Consider the following 21,604-nt stretch of genomic DNA (forward strand, 5'->3'; position numbering starts at 1 on the left):
GAGGTATATTTTAAAAGGAAATGAAGTCATCTTGGGAGAGCCGATTGCACTCTTTCTGCTGTCTTCTCTCCTAGACAGTCGTTTACCATCTGCAAACTTTTGCATAATTCATACTGTCTTTTTTCCCCTTCTTGAAATAAAGAAATAAAAGATCAGATCAGGCCAGTTTATTTATGGGGTGCCTCTCCTCTGCCTTTTTCTTTGCCATTCCTTCAAAGGGCGTTCTGGGGTGCACACAGGATGTGATGTCGTTGGCAGACAGCGGGTAATGAGGGGTTCTGCCAAACATTGCGGTGGGGAGGTGTCACCTCACCCCCCACTACTAGATAATTAACCGTTCTTTTTTAGATCAACATGATCTATTGGCCTGCCTTTTGAAGACTTGTTTCATTGGTTGCACCAATGAAGTCGATGCAGTGATTTCATCTTTATGTACTGGCACTGGTCTTAACAAAATTAAATGGAATTTTGGTATGAAACTGAAATGCGTAAATAAAATAATAAAGGGAGGGAAAAAAAGGCTATAATATTTTTATGTGAATAACCAGAAACTCATTTTTCATGCATTGTCTGATTTTTTTAAAAGGCTGATTATTGGTAGTTTTCAGCCTGGTGTGCACATAAAGACCCAATTAAGCACATATTCCCCTAAAATCCTCACTACTGTAGCTACTGTGGAAAATCTCATGCATTACTGTGCAGTGAATAATATATTCACCCACGACTTCACCTCAAACAATTACACAAGAACCCACCAACTTAACGGATATCTTCAAGGTCAAAGTCTCAGAATTGTTTTATTAGTCTTTTATTTATCATTGTCATTTATTCGTCATGATCCAGTGAGAGTTACCTTTATTTCGAATCGATCAGTTCACTTGCAAAATGCTTAGATGACTTTGCTGGTATATGCCTAAATAGCAGTCTAAATTAAAATGTCTTTTCTCACAAGAGACATCAGTGCACAGTGCAGTATTAATAACCTTACATTTGGCGCCATCTAATGGTTCATTTTGCTACTACAGGCACTTTAACACCCAAACCACCAACAGTTTCTCACTGATGAGAGAATATCTGAGCCATCCTTGAATTAAATAAACAATACGTAGCTAAGTAAATGCCTAATCTGTGTTTAAACACTTAATTAGGGACATGTAAAATAGAATAATGATTTAATCTTTAAAACATCTTTAAATATGTTGTTTTAATCTGAAAGTATACTATACTACAGTGCATTTGTTGAGATTGCCTCAAGTGCACTGTGTTCATTCATTGTCACTGTCGTCATTGTCGTCCTCAGCAACGCCGTCTGCCCTTGCCTCTCGTTCAGGGTAATTCAGTATGTGTCTGTTGGCCTGGACGAGATACTGTTGCTGTTTGAAATAAACTTTCAACACTCCCTTGATCACCACGAAGGCAATGCCACCCTAGAAAAGAAAAACCCAGTCAGGCTTTGCGATTCCTCCTTAATAATCAAACAACAGATTGCATGATAGATGCTCAGCTCTCTTGACTTACCAGAATGGTGCGTTGAAGGTTGGAAGTGACTCTGCGAAACAGGAGACGACCCACCAGGTTGGCGACAGAGGGGAACACCAGAGCACCGCACAGGGTGCGAGACACAGAGAGATGGTCTCCTCCATAACTGCCCTCTGCTGGGGCCCGGGCCAGAGGACGCCCCATTCCTGCACAAAACACATACATTAATAATACACTTTGAGCTATGATGCTATATTTTATTAAAGTTGATCTATAATACATCTTATTACCATTATTAATACATGTTTACTGTATGTCTCATAGAGGAACAACAGGTCAGTCATGAAGAAAATGTTTTTTACAAACACGGTGCACTAGATATACTTGTTTATTACCAAATGTGCATAAAATGTCCATGTAGGGAATATAATATTAACTACAGGGGTGAAAGAGTTGTGATTTGCAATTAGATATGATATAATATTGTATTTACATTTTAAATAACATTACAAATAGGGTTATAATAACTGAGCGTTTCTTCAACTTTGGGCAATTTCATGTCTCAGGGGCTGATTTTATTCAAAACAAATATATTTGAACTTTTTTCGTTTCATTACATGAAGGTCTAATTAGAACTAAATTGGAAACTTTTTACCAGGACTTCATCATTTATTTTTGGTACTTTTCAAATGCCTTTTATGTATAGATATTATGGTTTCAACCTTGTTCCAGATCTACTTTGAATATTAAGCTATGAAAATTCATTATAAAAATACTAAATATTACAAGTCTAAAACTATGATAATCTAAACAAGGAGCAAACTATTTCAGTAATTATTGTGTGAAAAATTTTCAAAAATTACAACTGTCAATCAGTTGTGGTGTCATTCCCACCACACCAAACAATTTTGCTCTAATACATTTCCAAAAGTTAATGTACTTGTTAATCAAATCGACAAAAGTGTCAGTGAAGAACATGCTTAAATATGAAACCAAAAATACAAAGAAAAATCAAGGTAAATATCACTTGTGAGCAGAATATTTTTACTGGTCGTCATTTCTAATCGAGCTTTAATTTTGCCAAATTACGAAAAAAGTATGAAAATATTATTTAAATGTGTGTATTTAGGATGCATAAAATGTTAGCTTTGAAAACGGCCTTACAAAAGGTGTCGGACAGCGTCATTTCTGTTCAATTTTCTTGACTTTCAGAAAAAAAATGACGAATAAATTCTGTGATGCATGTATACTGTATACACTGTTGGAGATTGTTAGTAGCAGGGTTGTAATGACATGATATGAAAATTTCAGTAGTCAGTACCGATACCAGTGAAATTTCACAGTTCTCCATACCAATTTTGATACCACAGCAAAAATATGATAATATGGTAATGTACTTTGAACACACTCTTTAGTCTATTTAAAAAGTTACATTTCAATGTAAATAATAAATTAAAACAAATTTCCTTCAAGTGTTTCTCAATTAAGTATGCATTAAGTGTTTTTTAATAGGGTATTATTTTTCCCCAAATCCTGTGTTTTCCATTTTATTACATTTTTTTTTCTTCAGAAATCCATGTTTTAAAGTTTAATTAAATTTCATCCTCAAAATGGTGTCTAATCAAATTAATTCCTGAAACTTTTAACAAAAGAAATTAGAACAATTAATTTTCAACATGCCATTGCACTTTTTTACCTAACTTTTTTCAGTACAAAATCACTCTTGCTTGTGATATATTGCTTAATTTGTATATTATTATTATTATTATTATTACTACAGTGTATATTACATTTTACTTTGCAGTTGTAATACATTTCTGTCACAATTTCAGGTGTGTGGCTTTTTTTCTGAAACAAGCTTTTATTTTGACGTGTTTTTAACGGATGCTTCACTCCTCTGGATAAGCAGTGCCATGGCCCGGTGTTATCATTAAAGCAAAAATGCGCGCTTCCCAGTCGATTAGTGCTCTGCTCTGTCATCTCATAGAACACACACAGCACAGTTGGCTTCACACATTCACTATAAAGCAAGCAGCTCACGCAGAGTAAGACTGATTGCAGCCTTTTGCTGTTTAATAATCATACTAGTACATATCACGATTTTAATGTAATTGATTGTGCAGCGATTTTTTTCCAAATATGTAAAATTCGTGTGTGAGCATTTGGAAACAGCTGTGTGTCAGTCACACAGCGTACGGGTACTGAATTGAGTCGGAACTAACGGTACTGCAGAAACACTTGTTTCGGGAAGACTTTTTTTTATTTTAGTGTCAACTTAGTAGACAAATTTCTAGAAATCCACAGTGCTAAAAGTGTTGAAGTTGAAGAAACACCTGACTATGTATGCAATGAAAACTATTATCTTTGAAATACATTTATTTTTAAAATGATTAGGTTCAACACTCTTATTTACATACCAGGGACCAGCCCACTGAAGATCTGGAGCTTGGATGAGTGTTGTTGCCATAGCCGCACCACGTAATCCTCCCAGCGAATCATTTTTCCCAGTACCAGCATAACGGGGATGGTGGGTAAACCCATGAGCAGGAACAGAGGGTCTGCATGCTCCATCACGTCCAGACCCTTCTTATGACCCACCACCTACAGAGAAAAGAAAATCCTAAAAATGCTAAAAAGATCCAGAGCGTCAATCCACTTCTATCCGACAGTAACGCACCTGCATAACTGTGACGGCACCATATGTAACGGCCGACCAATAGACGGTGCCCACCACGACCCCAGCTGCAGCGAATGGACTGGCCCTGGATAGGGCTCTATCAACCTGCTGGAGGAAGTAGACCAGAGGACCTAAAAGAGGGACAAAACCACACAGTTAACACTTCTCTACAATTAAGGTGTTTCCAAATCACAGCTAACCAGAAATTAGACAGCTAACAATGTCGGAACATCATTCATTAATAGGCCCACACAAAATATGTGAATTTTTTCACATTTACTTAAAGGGGTCATGAACTGAGAAATCAAAATTCCCTTGATCTTTTGACATATAAGAGGTCATTGTACTATAAAAACATCCTGTAAGTTTCTGAACTCAAAACTTTCTCGTTAGTCTAAAAACAGCTTATATTGAAGCCAATCTGCCAAAACGACAGGATGTGGAATGTGCCACTTTATTACGTAATAGTGTGGCTAAACACCGCCTCCACAGAAAAAGATCAACGCCTGCTTCTACAGCACTGCCTGTTTAGCCCCTCCCACCGATTCATGCATGTAGTAGGTAAATAACGAGAGAGGTAAACGCAGGTCTACGCAGAAACCAAACGATAAAGATGGCTCCGAAGACAACAAGACGCTGTACATTGCCAAGTTGTGGAAAAACACAGTCTTTGCATTGCCTTGCTTCTGATCCCAACATTAGGAAAGAGTGGATGAACTTTATTTTTAATGAAGTTCCAGACCGCGTCAGTAAGAACTTGGTCCTTTGTTCACTTCATTTTACCGCGGATTCGTTTACAAACAAGGCACAATTCAACACAGGATTTTCAGAAAGATTGAAACTAAAAGATGATGCTGTGCCGACTATATTGGATCCGACAGTAATGTCGCACCACACAAGTGTGAGTAACTGTTTTTATTACGTGGTCACTATTGCTTTGTCTGTTATTACAGATCGTTTGATATGTACTGAGTATTTATGCGCTTTTAACCTAAATCACAGCAGCGTCCATCTATGAAGGATGTAGGATTTTTAAATATGCAAAACTGTTAGCCAATCATACCAGTGGGCGTTTACTTCCGAGTCTACAATCCGCCACGCCTATTCAAACGGTGTGTTACGATGAGGGGGGTCAAAACAGGACAGAAAATAGTCTATTACTTCTAAATGATGATGTTTTTTTATGTAAAAATCTTGATAACATTATAAATGGACCTCAGAGAACAGTACAAAATAAAAAAAAGGCAGTTCATGACCCCTTTAAACATATACAAAGCAAAGCTGTACTACAAGCATGATCAGATTAGGCAAAATATTTAAAGGAATATTTCAGGTTCAATACAACTTAAATAGACAGCATATGTGACAATGTTGATTACCACAAAAATTCATTTTAACTTGTCCCTCTTTTAAAAAAGAAAAGATAAAAGAAAGAGAAAATCGAGGTTACAGTGTGGCACTTACAATGGAAGTGAATGGGGCCAATTTTTGGAGGGTTCAAAGGCAGTAATATGACGCTTATAATTTTATAAAAGCACTTACATTAATTCTTCTTTTATGCAAGCTGGAAAGTTATTTAAATTGTCGTTTTTGCGGGTTTACAACGTTACGTTGTCATGGCCAGTGTTGGGTAAGTTAATTAAAAATAGTAATCCACGTGACTCCAGCCAGGTCTCCTAAGCAACCAAATTGGCCCGGTTGCTAGGGAGGATAGAGTCACATGGGGTAACCTCCTCGTGGTCGCTATAATGTGGTTCTCGCTCTTGGTGGAGCGTGTGGCGAGTTGAGCGTGGATGCTGCGGAGAATAGCATGAAGCCTCCACACGTGCTACGTCTCCGCAGTAATGCGCTCAACAAGCCACATGATAAAATGCGCGGATTGAGATTCATCCTCCGCCACCCAGACTGAGGCGAGTCACTACGCCAACACGAGGACTTAGAGCACATTGGGAATTGAACATGTCAAATTGGGGAGTAAAGGGGAGAAAAAATAAAATAAAAATAGTAATCCACCACAAATAACTAATTATTTCTCAAAAATTTTAATCAGATTACTTTACTAATTAATTAATTGAAAAGTAATCACATTACTAATTACTTGAGTTACTTTCTAAAACACTTTTCCGCTCACCAAATTCAAAATAATTCTATATAGTCTATATTTCTTTCTTATTCATTGTTGCACACAAGTCATACACTCAGCATCTCTTATTTCTCCTTCACAATGACTCGTTATGGGGCCATAATTAATGTATTCTACATAAATAATATATTAGAAATAAGCATAACCCTATAAATGTACTTAAAGTAATTAAATTAATTGAAAATCAGTAATCTGATTATAAGAATTTAAAATGTAATACAATGCACTACTTTGTTTTACTAAAAATAATTCGATTACAGTAACTAATTACTTTGTTATTGGATTACACCCAACACTGTTCAAACACAGAAAAGGTTAGTAAGCGATTTTATCACACTAAAATCATGTTATTTACATCTCGTGGCTATACTTTTAAAATAGTGAGTACTTTAATGTTTACAAATTGGCCCCATTTACTTCCCTTGTAAGTGCCTCAATGTAACCCAGATATTTGCTTTTTTTTAAAGAAAAGGTGGGACGACTCGAAATTAAATTTTGCGGTAATTAATATTATCCCACAAATGTTGTCAATTAAGCTTAACCTCTATTAAACCCGGAATATTCCTTTAATAAAAAAACATGAAAGGGGTGGAGAATGTGTAGAACTCTGAAAATGACAGGCTTTCAAATTCCGCCTGTGTAGGTAAAATCATTAATAAAATAAGCAAAAAAGTGGGAGTCTATATCAAGTGCCAGTAAAACTACTTTCAAAAAGGTGAAGTGCAAATTCTTACCCATTTTGGGAAAAACTATTCTGTATTCTGTGCCACACTGTGGGCAGCTCACAGTTCCACTGCTGTTACCCTTCTGTTTTTCATCAAGCCATCGCTGTAAGCACGCCTGATGGATCCACTTGGTACAGCCCTTACACCGGCACGGACTGACCCATTCTGCAGCACGGTCCTCTTTCTCAGTGGCAAAACACACCCAGCAGTGCCTGTCATTGGAGATGAGATAATAGCTGACAACACAATTAGGATTACCATTAAACAACACAAACAAATAATGTAACTCACTTCTCTGGAGGTTCATCTACACAAGCCATTTTATATCAGGTTAGATCCTGGGTCTCCAGCTCAACCATGAGTGAGCCAGGGCTGGCTCAATGTGTATCACCTGTTAATAAAGATAATACATTAACATGTAGATCAATAAATCACTTATTTTTATTCCACATTTGTACTCTGCCTTATTGTATGTGTTTAATCAATAATATTACAGAGTAAAATAAAACTAGCTGACCGTGTAAAACAATATGTTTTGACATTTAGCTTTATATACACTCAGTTTTACTTTCATTTATATTTTTTCTTCTACTTACGTTTCTATTAATAACTTTCAGCTACAATCTTGTATGATAGGTGTTATTTCAATTAGATTTATTATTATTATTATTATCATCATTTTCAACTAGAATGACTCACTCAAACCAGCGTAACAGCCACAAATCCTCATTATTATCTCAGTTTTAACAGCTGTAAACACATTAAAACTTGTAAATAAAGCTATATTATTCATTGAATTAAATAGTGGGCCGTCACCTCTGCGATACAGAATGTGTACAATTGTGTTATTGTAGATTTAATTGTTTTCTGATCGTCTTTTGGTTTGTTGATCTCAGGCTGATTTGACACTTGCAATTTCTCGAAGGACTGCGAACAACATCCTTATAAAGAACAACTTCCGCAACAGACACATCCGTGTGTCAAAATAAAAGTCTCTAACCTTGCCAAAATATTCGTTTTTGTAGCAAGTCAGGGCACTGACGGCCATCTTTGGAACGCTCCCGGGAGGCTTTTTCCAGTCATGAAAGTGGATCTACTTATCTACTTGAATGGGGAAAGACCAAAATCTCCAAAACGGTTGGTCAAGATTACGATCAAAGAACATATTTTAAATCAGCAGTAAAATCTGACAACACTGATATCATACATTTTGCGAATTTACCATAGATTACGCTAAAAAATAAAACATTTCCCGGCTTGTATAGCTAATACGCATGCGCGTTCTCGAGTTGATTGACAGGCGATGTGTTTATCTAAAAGGTGATTAGCTCTTTTACCTGTAAGGCGGGACTTCCTTTTACATCCGTTGACCGTTGGTCGTTCCAATTTCTCCCATTCATTTTAATAGAAGTGGCCCGTCTCTGTTAACTACTCTCTGTTTAAACTCAGACATTTTATTTATTTTTATTTTTTTTAATAAACAGAGTTTATAATCAGTGAACTCTCTCACTGAATTCGTGTTATTGTTTCTCACTCCATCTATTTGCCAGTAAACAAGCCATTAAAGCAAGTTTTCCAATTATGAGCAGAAGCATGCAAAACATACATAAGAATATATAAACTAAATAGCAACAATAGCAATAAGAACGAAAAAGTTCAAGTTTTTTTGTTTTCAAGATTCCAAGTTTTTTGTATTTTCAGAACTATAATAGCGTCCTTATTTTTCATTTTCTAGACGTCTCATAAACCGCCATGTTGTCAAATCCCGCCTACAACATACATTTTCACATGTCTATTGGCTACTCGCGCTGTCACTCATCGCTTAGTCAGGTGGGTTTGATTGGCTCCCTGCTGCACTGTTAGGTTCGGTTGACGCTTCACCGCTCAGCCTGTGGTTTTACTGCCAAATCAACGACGGGTTTTTTATTTACATGAAAAGAAAATCGTAAACTTGCGCTTCTTGCGAACGAGTTGATCGAAAAACGCATCCAAGCGTAGGCTGATAATGGAGTCGTATGATATTATAGCCAACCAGCCGGTTGTGATTGATAATGTGAGTATGATGTCAGCCCTTCCACACCCAGACTGTGCTAACAGGCTAAAGCTAATACCATTGTGCCAAAGCAAAGATGAGATGATTTTATTTATTTATTATAATATTTTCCATTCTGTGCACAGTCTGGTGCAGGTATAAAGAGTCCAATTGACTCCATCATGTAAAGCATAACAGCCTTTTTGGGGAATTTCGTCTTATTGCATTATAGTCAGGTATTAGCCGCTCAGTAGCTGTGCCATTTATTCAGCGGTGCTTTGGTTTCTTCATTCAGACTTTTCAATTAACGGTTTCAAATTATTCATTTTGATTACATACTGCAATATGCATGGTTGTCAAACCGTATCTTTTAAATAATAAGATGGATTTTAGTTATTGTTGCGAAGATGGCTGGCTCTGACCCCACCTTATATTTACAGCCACACTTAATAGCATGCATTAATTTGTATAAGTTAATAATTTGATGAAAATAAAAACTATTCGGATGAAGCAATGGATGGAGAACTTGTAAGACTCATTAGCTGATCAGAATTAGGATGGGACCCTGCAGTTGTCATGACGTGTATATGATTGTCACTTTGACAAGTTAGTCTGTTTAGGCATTTGGAATAAATTGTGAAAACTACCAAAATATGTCAGTGATAGCTAAAGGATCAGTAGAGAAGTGTGACTGTTCTTGAGTCTGTAGATGCTTGAGTTTATTGTTGCTCCCTGAAGCTCTATCTCATGACTCGAGCTCAAACAAGGAGCGTTCAGAACATGACATGATTCATTTTACAACACATTCAGTGTTTGCATTTCAGTTTTATTTTGAACCACCTCCCTTTATAGTAGGCCATATTCTAACCACACTTCTCTATGTCTTTATACGTCCTATTTTCTCCTACAGGGTTCTGGTGTTATTAAGGCTGGCTTTGCTGGAGATCAGATCCCTAAATACTGTTTCCCAAATTAGTAAGTAATTATTTTATTGATTTCCCTTCATAAGTCTACTTATAGTGAAGGGTAGCTTATTGTAAACATGTGCTTGTGTGTAAAGCATTGTGATATAGTATTTACTAGAATTTTCTTTTCTTTTTTTTAAGTGTTGGCCGACCCAAACATGTTCGGGTGATGGCTGGTGCCCTTGAGGGTGATCTTTTTATTGGACCTAAAGCAGAGGTAAACCAGTTTTAAGCATTGTATCTCCATTCAGTATCTGAGATGTTTTATATATATATAATTTTTTTATTCGGTATTATACATTTTTTTTTTAGAGTAAAAAAAATCAATGAAAATCATGAAATAATGTAGAGCGGGACTTAATTTTATCCACTTAGGCTTTGGTATTATTGATAAATATAATTTTTCCCACCTAAACAACTGTCATTATGTCAGCAGAAAAGATCAGTGAAAATGTTTTTTAATGAAAGATTATAAAACAATCCTTTTCTTTCTTTAGAATAATGTGCACTGATAAATCATACAGTATAATATGAGAAGCATTTATTAAGAAAGTATATGGGATGAATCTTGATTTCATGTTGTCTTTAAAGGGATAGTTCACCCAAAAATGTATGACTTTCTCTCTTTTACTGAACACAAATGAAGACTTATATTTCTTAATAAATATTTTAGCTCTGTTGGTCCTTTCAATGCAAGTGAATAGTGACCAGAACTTTGAAGGTCCAAAAAGAACATAAAGGCAGCATAAAAGTAAACCATGAGACTCCAGTGGTTAAATCCATGTCTTTAGGAGAGGTATGATAGGTGTGGGTAGAAACAGATCAATATTTAAGTCCTTTTAACTATAAATCTCCACTTTCACTTTCAGATGTGAAAGTGAAACTAAACAGGTGCCGCATGTGACTTTCAGATGTAAAAGTTAAAGTGGAGATTTATAGTAAAAAAAAAAAAGGACTTGTGTTTCTCACCCACACCTATTGTACTGCTTTTGAAGACATGGATTAAACCACTGGAGTCTTATGGATTACTTTTATGCTGACTTTATCTGCTTTTTAGAGCTTCAGAGGCCAGATCACCATTTACTTGCTTTGTGAGGACCTACAGAACTGAAAAATAAAATCTTTGTGATTAGCAGAAGAAAGTCATACACATCTGAGATGACATGAGAGTGAGTAAATGATGAGAGAATTTTCATTTTTGTGTGAACTATCCCTTTAAGATGCGTTATAATAATGTAAAAGCACAATGTGTTCTTTTCTTTATCTGTGTCCTCATTCTCTGTATATCTGTTGTCCATGCAGGAACACAGGGGACTGCTGTCTGTGCGGTATCCTATGGAACACGGTATTGTGAAGGACTGGAATGATATGGAGCGCATCTGGCAGTACGTGTACTCAAAGGAACAGCTGCAGACCTTCTCTGAAGAGGTGTGGACTTACTTGATTTTTGGATTTGCTAAGGTTTTGCCATTTTTTTTTTTCAGAGAGTTTAATTCTCCATTTACCTTTCAGCATCCTGTACTACTGACTGAAGCACCACTGAACCCCAGTAAAAATCGTGAACGGGCGGCAGAGGTTTTCTTTGAGACCTTCAACGTACCAGCGCTCTTTATCTCCATGCAGGCAGTGCTTAGTTTGTGAGTTTAGAGTTTTGTATTTCCTGCTTCCCTCTTCCAGGGATCATGCATTATTTTCCTTGGAAAGTTCATGTCCCTCATACAAGCGCATTTCATTCCGCACAGATATGCCACAGGCCGAACCACAGGTGTGGTCCTGGATGCTGGTGATGGGGTGACACACGCTGTCCCCATATACGAGGGATTCGCTATCCCACATTCCATCATGCGTGTGGACATTGCTGGACGTGACGTCTCCCGATACCTCCGCCTGCTTCTGCGCAAGGAAGGCTATGATTTCCACACTTCTGCAGAGTTTGAGGTGGTGCGCACCATCAAAGAGGTATGATGGTCTTCATCTGGGTTTATTGGACTTCTCGGAACATCTCATCTTGTACATCACAAAAGCATTAAGAAAGTGGCCACTGTGCGAACAGTTTGTCTTGTTGTTTCCAGAGAGCCTGCTACCTTTCCCTCAACCCTCAGAAGGATGAAACTCTAGAAACAGAGAAAGCACAATACACTCTTCCTGATGGAAGCACTCTAGATGTAAGACCAAAATTATATGGTAGCATGGTTATATTGACATTTGCTGGGGCTTCAGGTTTTATTTGATATGTTATTTTACAGATTGTTTTAATAACAGCTGTTTGTCTCCCGCAGATTGGCCCAGCACGGTTCAGGGCTCCTGAGCTTCTCTTCAGGCCTGATCTGATTGGAGATGAGAGTGAGGGTATTCATGAAGTGTTGGCTTTCGCCATTCAGAAGTCAGACATGGATCTGCGACGCACCCTTTTCTCAAACATAGTGCTGTCTGGTGGCTCAACACTCCTGAAAGGTAGAGTAAACATACTATTCATTGGTTAGAGAAAAACTTCGTCTATCTGAGTTCTCCAGCAAATGACAAACCTGAAACTTTCCTCTTCCTTGCAGGTTTTGGAGACAGGTTGTTAAGTGAAGTGAAGAAACTTGCACCCAAAGATGTTAAAATAAAGGTGACTATGTCTTATATAATAAATTATAGCTTAATGTTTTGTTTCTGTGTATGAGCACGATGTGTAGTTTAACATTGTTGTCCGCACTTCAGATATCGGCACCACAGGAGAGACTTTATTCCACGTGGATAGGGTAAGATCAAAGTACAATTTAAAGGCCGAAACATACTCTATAGAAGCACGTGAACACAGACACTTCAGGCACAAGTTTGATTTTGTGTCTAGTTGCGTTCAAAACTGTGTCAGACCGCAATTTATAACACTGCGCAAGTACGCGTTGCATTTTCAACGTTGCCACAAGGGGCACTGTAGTGTGAACTATCTGCTTCTACGGTGAGTTTTCTCTTAAGTCACTTATTGTCATGGCGGAACAGTTGGAAGAGAATAATGCTGAGCAAATAAAGTAAATATATTTAGAGTAACTTACCAGAATAATAACACATCCAGTTTAATGGTACAGACGTTTGAAGGTTACACTATCGCCCCCTTGAGGTTTTCTGAGGTTTGTTCCTGCAAGAATGTGCGTAAGCATGTTCATGTACTTGTGTAGAGTATGTTTCGGCCTTTAATGATACCAAATATGTATACAAAATGGCTGAAATGAAATAAGCAGTTATTTTACACAATAACTCAATTGTCAAAAGAAGTATTTGGAAAACAGAGAATGTGCACTATCCATATCCATTGAAGCCTGTCGGTAGATTTTGGCAGTTTGACCACTTATTTTAATGGGCACAATTTTCGTTCAGTTCTAAAAATCTATAAAAATGGTCAAATACTGGCCAATTAATCAGCCTTCCAATATCAACTTTCAAACTTTCAATTGTATTTTATGGTGGTGTCGCTCACTTTTCCCATCATACTTCATATAGGGGATCTATCCTGGCATCACTCGACACCTTTAAGAAGATGTGGGTCTCCAAGAAGGAATACGAAGAAGATCGTGCCCGTGCCATCCACAGGAAAACATTTTAAATGGGAGTAAAGGGATCCAGACTCCCTCATCTCTGCGGTTTCACCACCCTCTCCTCTCTCGCTTGGCCTCCCTCTGTTCCTCCTGACCCCCCCCACCCCACCCCCAATCTGCAGCTAGGCATGCCTCCTGTGTCCCCTGCCCAGCTCTGGTACGGACACCCACCGGGAGTGGAGCAGGGTTCGGCCGGGCATTCCTTGTCCACACCCGTTTACGCCCATCAAACACCAAAAACAGCTTTTCAGGGCATCAGTCAATACTGTTAACTATTGTTTCATTTGAGGCTAATGCTTAAAATCAGTGCTTAAATATTTATTACACTATTTACCCTGCCCTGTATGATATTGTCATATCTATTCTAATGAAACATGAACGTGAATGTTTTACTCTGTTGTAAGAATTTCTTTCCATATCTGAAGAGATCTGCAATTTTCTTATATTTCACAAGTAGATGACATCATGTCAATGTCTATAGTCAAAGTCAATATAGTATTTTTATCTTTATTCATTTGACTTTGCTTGTTATCGTTTTTGGGGCGTTAATGATGAAGATAAACAATAGATAAAGGCATCGCTCACCACTACAACAATTTACTGTACTGGACACTACTGTGTTTGCTGTCTGTATCCCCCCCTTGATTGTTTTAAGGCTGAAACCACTCAAGCTCAAGGGAACTAAATCTTGTATACTTAAATACAAAGTACACAGTAGGTAGCTAGATTTATTGCTGCTTAAAAATTTTGACAAGTGTTATTCTTAGTATACAGCACGTTAATGTGGAGTCATCGGTTTATGCTAAGGGGCGAGTGTATGGACCGTCTTTGGGTTCTACAATTTACTGTATTTTTGTTTATACGTTGCTTTCCAGGAATGACGTTTTTCAGTTTATCAGCTTTAAGTTATAGAGCGTAACTATGTTGTTTCATCGATTATGTCTCAAGTTACCGCACAGATATTGACTTGATGCAAGCGTTGGCCCTTTTGCAGTCGGCATAGCTGGAATAAATCGGTCCACTGAACGTTTTACTACATTTCCCATTCTTCTAGCTCTCATTCTGTTATTTCAACAAGCAGAACATTTGACTGAATCTTAAATGAAATCGCCCAGTGAGTGTCTTGGAATTTATTAGGCTTTTATGTTGCCTTACAACACGTCATCATTGTGGCACTGTTCCAGTGTAAATTCAGATTCTCCCCAAATTCCAGATTAGTGCATGAAATCAACCGAATGACTGAGATTGTGTGTTTCAATGTAAAATCTAATTTAACCTGGATATATAAGGCAGAGGGTTGCCAACTGGATTTAGAAGCTAATGGCTCTTCTGGCACTATTATTTCTTAGTGTAGTGCTTGCTGAAAGAGAACTGCTCTCTGATGGGATGGGTAGCAGGGTTGCGTTTGCATCCAATTTGTACAACCTAAGATTCGCCTTACTCCAGTGTCATCATTGGAAAGTCAGAGCATCTTGGTTGCTTTTTCTTTCTTTTTTTTTTACTATATAGAAAAATCATAAGCCTTGTGTACAGTGGATTGCTATTCAAAAAATGTTTTTAAAAAAAACAAAAAGGATTAAAATGTACAAACCTGTTTCTTCAGTTGTTGCTTTTTCTTTTAATTTTGTAAAATCCGTATGATAAATAAATTAATGCTGTCTGAAATAAGTTTTTTTTTTCTTTTTCTGTCCATTATGCAAACATACCACACAATCCAAATAGTCTTGAGTCTGTGCATATGTGCTGATGTTTTAATAGTGGTTTTTAACACTGCTGGCGTTTTGCCATTTAGTTGACGTGAATTTGTGGCAGTAACCAAACATATATATATATATATATATATATATATATAATCTTATTTAACTCTAAACCTAGAGTCACATATACCTCCTATAATTAGTCAAAAATTGTGCAAGGCACAAATTTTATGGACTTTTACTTTGTCCGTGTTTTGTCTTATTGGGGAGATACGTCTATAAAAGATAATCGCATTAATCAATTAATTACTATGATTTGTATTTGACATACAAATAGATACTCGCACCAAAAATCTCTATAAAATGGTTATAAAAGCATCCGACATAGGAATCGCAAACGAATATGATTAGTCCATTGTGACCAGCGCTGAGAAAGGTAACAAGTACCATGTGACAACGCCGTCAATATGCTGCTTTACTTGAATTTTCAAATATGTATTAATAATGACATTGAGTAATTTTAGTAGGTATTAAATTAAAACAGTGAAGAGTTAATAAATATATATATATATATATATATATATATATATATATATATATATATATATATATGTATATAAAATTATTTTGGACGCAACGTATCTGACCAATCAGAGAAAACGTTCGGACCGCTAATCCGCCAGTGACAGTTTTGCAGAGTACCTTGTAAGAGACGGACTACTGGAACAAAAATGAATGGGAGAAATTGGAACGGCCAACGGATGTAGCAAAGGAAGTCCCGCCTTACAGGTCAACGAGCCAATCACCTTTTAGATATAGACATCGCCTGCCAATCAACTCGAGAATGCGCATGCGCATTAGATGAACTAGCCTAAAATTAGCGGTTTTTTGTGTGATTTGAGCTAAAGAAGCACATTATTGTTGTCAGATTTTACTGATGATTTTAAAAATGTTTTTTATAGTAATCTTGACCAACCATTTTGGAGATTTTAGTCTTTCTCCATTCAAGTAGATAGTAGCTGTACTTTATGCCGCTTGTTTACATAGAAAAATAGCTGCCCGGGAGCGTTCCAAAAATGGCAGACGGGTGGACTGACTTGCCTTGAAAGTTACTTCGTCCCCGTCCAAGAACGTCACTACGCTCTATTTTCGAAATCGCTGATTGGCTGAAGTCATGACGGAAGTAAATAGGAAATGCTTTGATATTTTACAGTAAGGTGGAGATTAAAACAACATAAATAGACACTTCACAGCTCTAATTATGAGGAGAGTCACACTGTTTGTAAATGGAACTTCGCACAATGGCAAGGTAAGTGTGTGTGTGTGTGTTTTTTGAATCTAAAATCTTTCTATTATAGAATTAAAAGTATTTTGTGTAGATAAATGTCAGGTTGTGGCTCATGTCATTGTTTTTAAAATCAGGTGGTGGCAGTTTATGGAACTCTGGCTGATCTACTGTCAGTTGGAAGCACAAAATTTGGAATAAAAGCTGCAAGTATATACAATGGCAAAGGGGGTCTTATTGATGATATAGCCCTCATAAGGTAAGAAGCATAACATGGTATTCTGCAGTAATCATTTTATATATCTGTGTGTGTGTGTGTGTGTGTGTGTGTGTTCTGTGTATCAGAAACATGAATATTTGGTGTACATTCTTGAAACAGAGATGATGATGTCCTGTATATATCGGAAGGAGACTCTTTTGTTGGTGAGTTTGAAGTTATGTGTCTTTCACACTGATTTGGCCTATTAGCTCTGCCTTAATTGCTTTAATTTTGCCTTAATTTAACCATGTTCAACAGATCCACCAAATAATCCAGAGAGTCTGCAGGAGTTTCACTCATGGGCACACACAGATTGGATAACTCTGAATGTAGGAGGTCGACGCTTCACTACCACACGGTAATCCAACTGCACACAAATCAATCAATGCTCCCTAATCCCATAAACTGTAATAATAATCTAAAAACCATCAACCAACTACATGTAAATCCATCAAATATGCTCTATAGCTGTGTTAAAAGTGATGCATTTAAAATCATTTATATTTCCTAAAATTTTCCAGGAGTACTTTGGTCAAAGAACCAGAGAGCATGTTGGCCCACATGTTCAGAGACAAGGGTGAGGACTGAACCAATCTTTTTTCTTTTTCTTCAATGTTTAAAATCTGTGCTCTCATTTGGTGATCCATGCATCTACTCTGTCTAACTGCATTTACTGTGGGGCAGATATTTGGGGAAACAAACAGGATGAGCAGGGGGCGTATCTCATAGACCGCAGTCCGGATTACTTTGAGCCCATACTAAACTACCTAAGACATGGACAACTCATTATCAATGATGGGATTAATATACTGGGTAAGCATATAGAGGCATGTAGATGTTCTCTAACACAAATGAAGATGTAAAATAATAATAATAATTTATTTTATATACAATATTATAAGTAATAATATAATTTTTTTTAATTATAATAACATACAACAGTATATAAAAACATATAATATTATATTTATAATGTTATAGTACAATTTTAATAATATTTTATTTTATATATAATATTTTAAATAATAATATGTTAAAATAATAAAATAACAATAACATATAACAGTATATAAAAATATTATAATACAATTTTATTAATAATATTAAAATGTTAAACATTTTAATATTATTAAAATTGTATTAAGTATGTTTATATAAAAAAAACAAATATTATATTAAATAATAATATTTTATTTTTATTTGTTTTAATGTATTATTATTTATGTATTTATATTTGTCGTATTTCAGGTTTTCATTACCAATTTCCACCCTTTGCTGCTGTACCTTTAAGACATGTTAAAGGAATGTTCTGGGTTCAATACAAGTTAAACTCAATCGATTGTATTTGTGGCTAATGTTGATTACCACAAAAATAATTTTGACCTGTCCCTCCTTTTCTTTTAAAAAAAGCAATAATTGAGGTTCCAGTGAGGCACTTACAATGGAAGTGAATGGGGCCAATTTTGGAGGGTTTAAAGGCAGAAATATGAATTTTACAATTTTATAAAAGCTATAAAAGTTAATTCTTCTGTTAAAACTTGTGTATTGTTTGAGCTATACATTTGTTTAAATTATTTTTTTTACAGTTGCTTGAGGGTTTACGCTATTACGTCGTCATAGCAACAAAGTTGTAAAATTGGATATAACTTTACACAGAAAAGTTAAGCAATTTAATCACACTAAAATCATGTTAACATGCATTGTTTAAGTCTTATGGCTATACTTTTGAAAAAGTGAGTATTTTAACGTTTACGGACTGGTCCCATTGACTTCCATTGTAAGTGCCTCACTGGAACCTTTTTTTTTTTTTTTTTTTTGCTTTTTTGAAAGAAAAGGAGATATGAGTCTAAACATATTTTTGTGGTAATTTTCATTATGCCACAAATACTGTCGATTGAGCTTAATTTATATTGAACCCAGAATATTCCTTTAATCAACCTGTGTTATCATTGGCTAACCTCTTTGCAACTGAAATGGGTCACAATATGAAGCATTATTTTTTCCAGGTGTGCTTGAAGAAGCTCGTTTCTTTGGGATTGAGCGTCTCGCTGAACAACTTGAAGGTGTTATTAAGGTAAGAAAATCAGTCGTTCTCAATATGAGTGTTATATCTAAATCATATAATATTAAGAATAAGAATGATAGCCACCATTCCCTCCTGCCTCAGAATTCCCTGCCTCCTGATGACCACTCGCCCATCTCCCGAAAAGAATTTGTGCGTTTCTTGCTCGCCACGCCAACTAAATCAGAACTACGCTGTCAGGTATGATGCAACTGGATATTTACACTTAATGATCTGTGAAAATCATGCATCCACTCTTAAGGTCAATTGTATATGTCAACTATTGTGTATTTACCTCTCACTTTTGGTCTTATCCTCTCAGGGCCTGAATTTCAGTGGTGCCGATCTCTCTCGTCTTGACCTGCGTTATATCAACTTCAAGATGGCCAACCTTAGCCGCTGTAACCTCACACATGCCAACCTCTGTGGTACCAACCTGGAAAGGGCAGATCTTTCTAATGCCAATCTGGATGTAAGCTTGTATTTTTTTTTCTGTAAAACGTCACAATAATTTGTCCTACCATGTATAGCTATGGCTCTGACGTAGTCTTTGTTTTGTGTGTGTCTTCCCAGGGTGCCAATTTACAGGGTGTGAAAATGCTTTGCACCAATGCAGAAGGGGCGTCTCTTAAAGGCTGCAATTTTGAAGATCCTGCAGGACTTAAAGCGAATCTAGAGGGTAAAACCAGAGCACGGTTGACAAGGGCAATGCAGTTATATTTTGCATTTTAAGATTTCAATCTAATGTTTATTATTGTGATGCCTCACAGGTGCCAATCTAAAGGGGGTGGATATGGAGGGCAGTCAGATGACGGGGATAAACCTCCGTGTTGCCACGCTGAAGAACGCCAAGCTCAAGAACTGTAACCTACGGGGTGCAACTTTGGCAGGGACCGACTTAGAGGTAACTGAATTTTTACATTTCAAATCCATTCTGTAGTTGGTATTGGTGTTTGCTAAGACAAGCATCACTACAGTATTACAATTGCTCATAGTTTGGGTTTGGAATTTAAACAAACCACTGTCCCGCACGTATCCCTCGCCTTTTTATTAACAAACACACATCATAGGGCCTGGGTAGCTCAGTGAGTATTGACACTGACTACCACCCCTGGAGTCGCGAGTTCGAATCCAGGGCGTGCTGAGTGACTCCAGCCAGGTCTCCTAAGCAACCAAATTGGCCCGGTTGCTAGGGAGGGTGGAGTCACATGGGGTAACCTCCTCAGGGTCGCGATTAGTGGTTCTCACTCTCAGTGGGGCGTGTGGTAATTTGCGCTTGGATCGCGGAGAGCAGCATGAGCCTCCACATGCCGTGAGTCTCCGCGGTGTCATGCACAGCGAGCCATGTGATAAGATGTGCGGATTGACGGTCTCAGAAGCAGAGGCAACTGAGACTTGTACTCCACCAACCGGATTGAGGTGAGTAACCACGAGGACCTACTAAGTAGTAGGAATTGGGCATTCCAAATTGGGGAGAAAAGGGAATTTAAAAAAAATTATTAAAAAAAAAAAACACACGTCATGTCTTTTATCATTTAAATTTTTTTTTTTTTTTGATCGCGCAGAACTGTGACCTGTCTGGCTGTGACCTTCAAGAGGCAAACCTGCGAGGCTCAAACGTTAAAGGGGCCATTTTTGAGGAGATGTTGACCCCGCTGCACATGTCTCAGAGTGTCAGATAGCCACATTCACTCACTGCTGTCCCTCTTTAATGCATCTTGACTGATACTGCATCCTCTTCAAAGAGCAGCTTTAATAAAACCTACCTGCAAACCTGTTGACTGTTATGTGACCTTGATCATATCAATATTATGTTCATCTGCTGTCTACTGTTGCCTAAAGAGCATTTGTTTGGATTTATCGCATTATATTGGAAGCTGTTTGCTATTGATTACTCAATGCAGAGCACACAATTGTAATTTGACAAGTTGGTTTGACAAGAACTTTTAAATTGGAATAAAAAGTGCAAGCTTGTGTTTTTGAATGTGATATTCTTTTTTTATATTTGTGCAAAGTCTGTATATGCATCACTGCTGGTCTGTGAAATGAACATCTGATGTTTGTGTTTCTGCATATGATTCTGATTTTGGAATGTTGCTTTTCTGGGCTTGTAATTGTATACATTTTCATATGTGCTATGTTGTTTGCTAAGTTCACTGTTATGTGGCTTTTGTCTTGGCTGTGCTGCATGCAAGTTAGCAGACTTTTTTTTTTTTACTTGAAAATATAGCCATTTTACAGGTTCACTGTTACTATAGTGTTAGCCAGGAACCTGCTGGTTTTGTATCATCTGTACTGTTGAGACCCAATAAAGCCAAACACTGGAAATGAGAGAAAATCCTGCAAGATTTTTGACATTTCATGTTGTTTTAACAGTTTATATTTCCCAACCCGACTGCACTGCACTGTTTTAGCACACAAATAAAATTGTCATTGTATTAATAACACTTTATTGATTGCAAGACAGAAATTTTATTTTTACTTTAGCTACAGGATTAGCAGATGCTGTAGAGCTAGAAACTGCTATAATAGTCGTTTTTATTAGGCATTTATGTACACAGGGAGACAAATAGATTCAATTTTCTCTATATAATAAATCATTATGTTAAAGGAATAGTTCACCCAAAAATGAAAATTCTCTCATTTACTCACCTGCATGCCATCCCTGATGTGTATGACTTTCTTTCTTCTGCTGAACAAAA

General features: G+C 36.9%; 3 protein-coding genes across 3 annotated transcripts; 2 read left to right on the forward strand and 1 right to left on the reverse strand.

Moving 5' to 3' along the window:
* Window positions 1-790: 790 nt before the first annotated feature.
* marchf5l (membrane-associated ring finger (C3HC4) 5, like) lies at window positions 791-7,984 on the reverse strand. Its single transcript, XM_051686202.1, has 7 exons — window positions 7,841-7,984; window positions 7,316-7,415; window positions 7,034-7,236; window positions 4,157-4,287; window positions 3,897-4,080; window positions 1,519-1,685; window positions 791-1,427 (listed from the first exon to the last, which is right to left on the reverse strand). The coding sequence occupies exons 2-7, from the start codon at window positions 7,342-7,344 to the stop codon at window positions 1,266-1,268; spliced, it is 876 nt and encodes a 291-aa protein (XP_051542162.1). The 5' UTR covers window positions 7,345-7,415; window positions 7,841-7,984; the 3' UTR covers window positions 791-1,265.
* An 885-nt stretch (window positions 7,985-8,869) lies between these two features.
* actr1b (actin related protein 1B) lies at window positions 8,870-15,267 on the forward strand. Its single transcript, XM_051685575.1, has 11 exons — window positions 8,870-9,077; window positions 9,967-10,031; window positions 10,163-10,238; window positions 11,324-11,449; window positions 11,534-11,658; window positions 11,764-11,980; window positions 12,094-12,186; window positions 12,301-12,475; window positions 12,571-12,632; window positions 12,725-12,765; window positions 13,505-15,267. The coding sequence occupies exons 1-11, from the start codon at window positions 9,030-9,032 to the stop codon at window positions 13,605-13,607; spliced, it is 1,131 nt and encodes a 376-aa protein (XP_051541535.1). The 5' UTR covers window positions 8,870-9,029; the 3' UTR covers window positions 13,608-15,267.
* A 1,175-nt stretch (window positions 15,268-16,442) lies between these two features.
* On the forward strand, window positions 16,443-21,257 carry LOC127433529 (BTB/POZ domain-containing protein KCTD9-like). Its single transcript, XM_051685519.1, has 12 exons — window positions 16,443-16,605; window positions 16,719-16,840; window positions 16,961-17,004; window positions 17,099-17,198; window positions 17,362-17,417; window positions 17,525-17,653; window positions 18,847-18,914; window positions 19,008-19,103; window positions 19,225-19,374; window positions 19,476-19,581; window positions 19,673-19,806; window positions 20,468-21,257. Exons 1-12 carry the CDS (start codon window positions 16,558-16,560, stop codon window positions 20,582-20,584), a joined length of 1,170 nt encoding a protein of 389 aa, XP_051541479.1. The 5' UTR covers window positions 16,443-16,557; the 3' UTR covers window positions 20,585-21,257.
* The last annotated feature ends 347 nt before the right edge of the window (window positions 21,258-21,604 follow it).

This window comes from Myxocyprinus asiaticus, chromosome 43 (genome assembly GCF_019703515.2).
Source record: "Myxocyprinus asiaticus isolate MX2 ecotype Aquarium Trade chromosome 43, UBuf_Myxa_2, whole genome shotgun sequence".
NCBI classification, from domain to species: Eukaryota; Metazoa; Chordata; class Actinopteri; order Cypriniformes; family Catostomidae; genus Myxocyprinus; species Myxocyprinus asiaticus.

Excerpts from the sequence above, each read along its gene's own strand:
- LOC127433529 (XM_051685519.1), top strand. The coding sequence starts at position 16,558 with ATGAGGAGAGTCACACTGTTTGTAAATGGAACTTCGCACAATGGCAAG. Across the intron at positions 16,841-16,960 it reads GATGATATAGCCCTCATAAG|AGATGATGATGTCCTGTATA; the intron begins GTAAGAAGCATA and ends TTCTTGAAACAG. Across the intron at positions 19,104-19,224 it reads AATCAGAACTACGCTGTCAG|GGCCTGAATTTCAGTGGTGC; the intron begins GTATGATGCAAC and ends TTATCCTCTCAG.
- actr1b (XM_051685575.1), top strand. The coding sequence starts at position 9,030 with ATGGAGTCGTATGATATTATAGCCAACCAGCCGGTTGTGATTGATAAT. Across the intron at positions 10,239-11,323 it reads TTATTGGACCTAAAGCAGAG|GAACACAGGGGACTGCTGTC; the intron begins GTAAACCAGTTT and ends TTGTCCATGCAG. Across the intron at positions 12,187-12,300 it reads CTGATGGAAGCACTCTAGAT|ATTGGCCCAGCACGGTTCAG; the intron begins GTAAGACCAAAA and ends TGTCTCCCGCAG.
- marchf5l (XM_051686202.1), bottom strand. The coding sequence starts at position 7,344 with ATGGCTTGTGTAGATGAACCTCCAGAGAA. Across the intron at positions 4,288-7,033 it reads AATAGTTTTTCCCAAAATGG|GTCCTCTGGTCTACTTCCTC; the intron begins GTAAGAATTTGC and ends TCCCTCTTTTAG. Across the intron at positions 1,686-3,896 it reads CTTCAGTGGGCTGGTCCCTG|GAATGGGGCGTCCTCTGGCC; the intron begins GTATGTAAATAA and ends TGTTTTGTGCAG.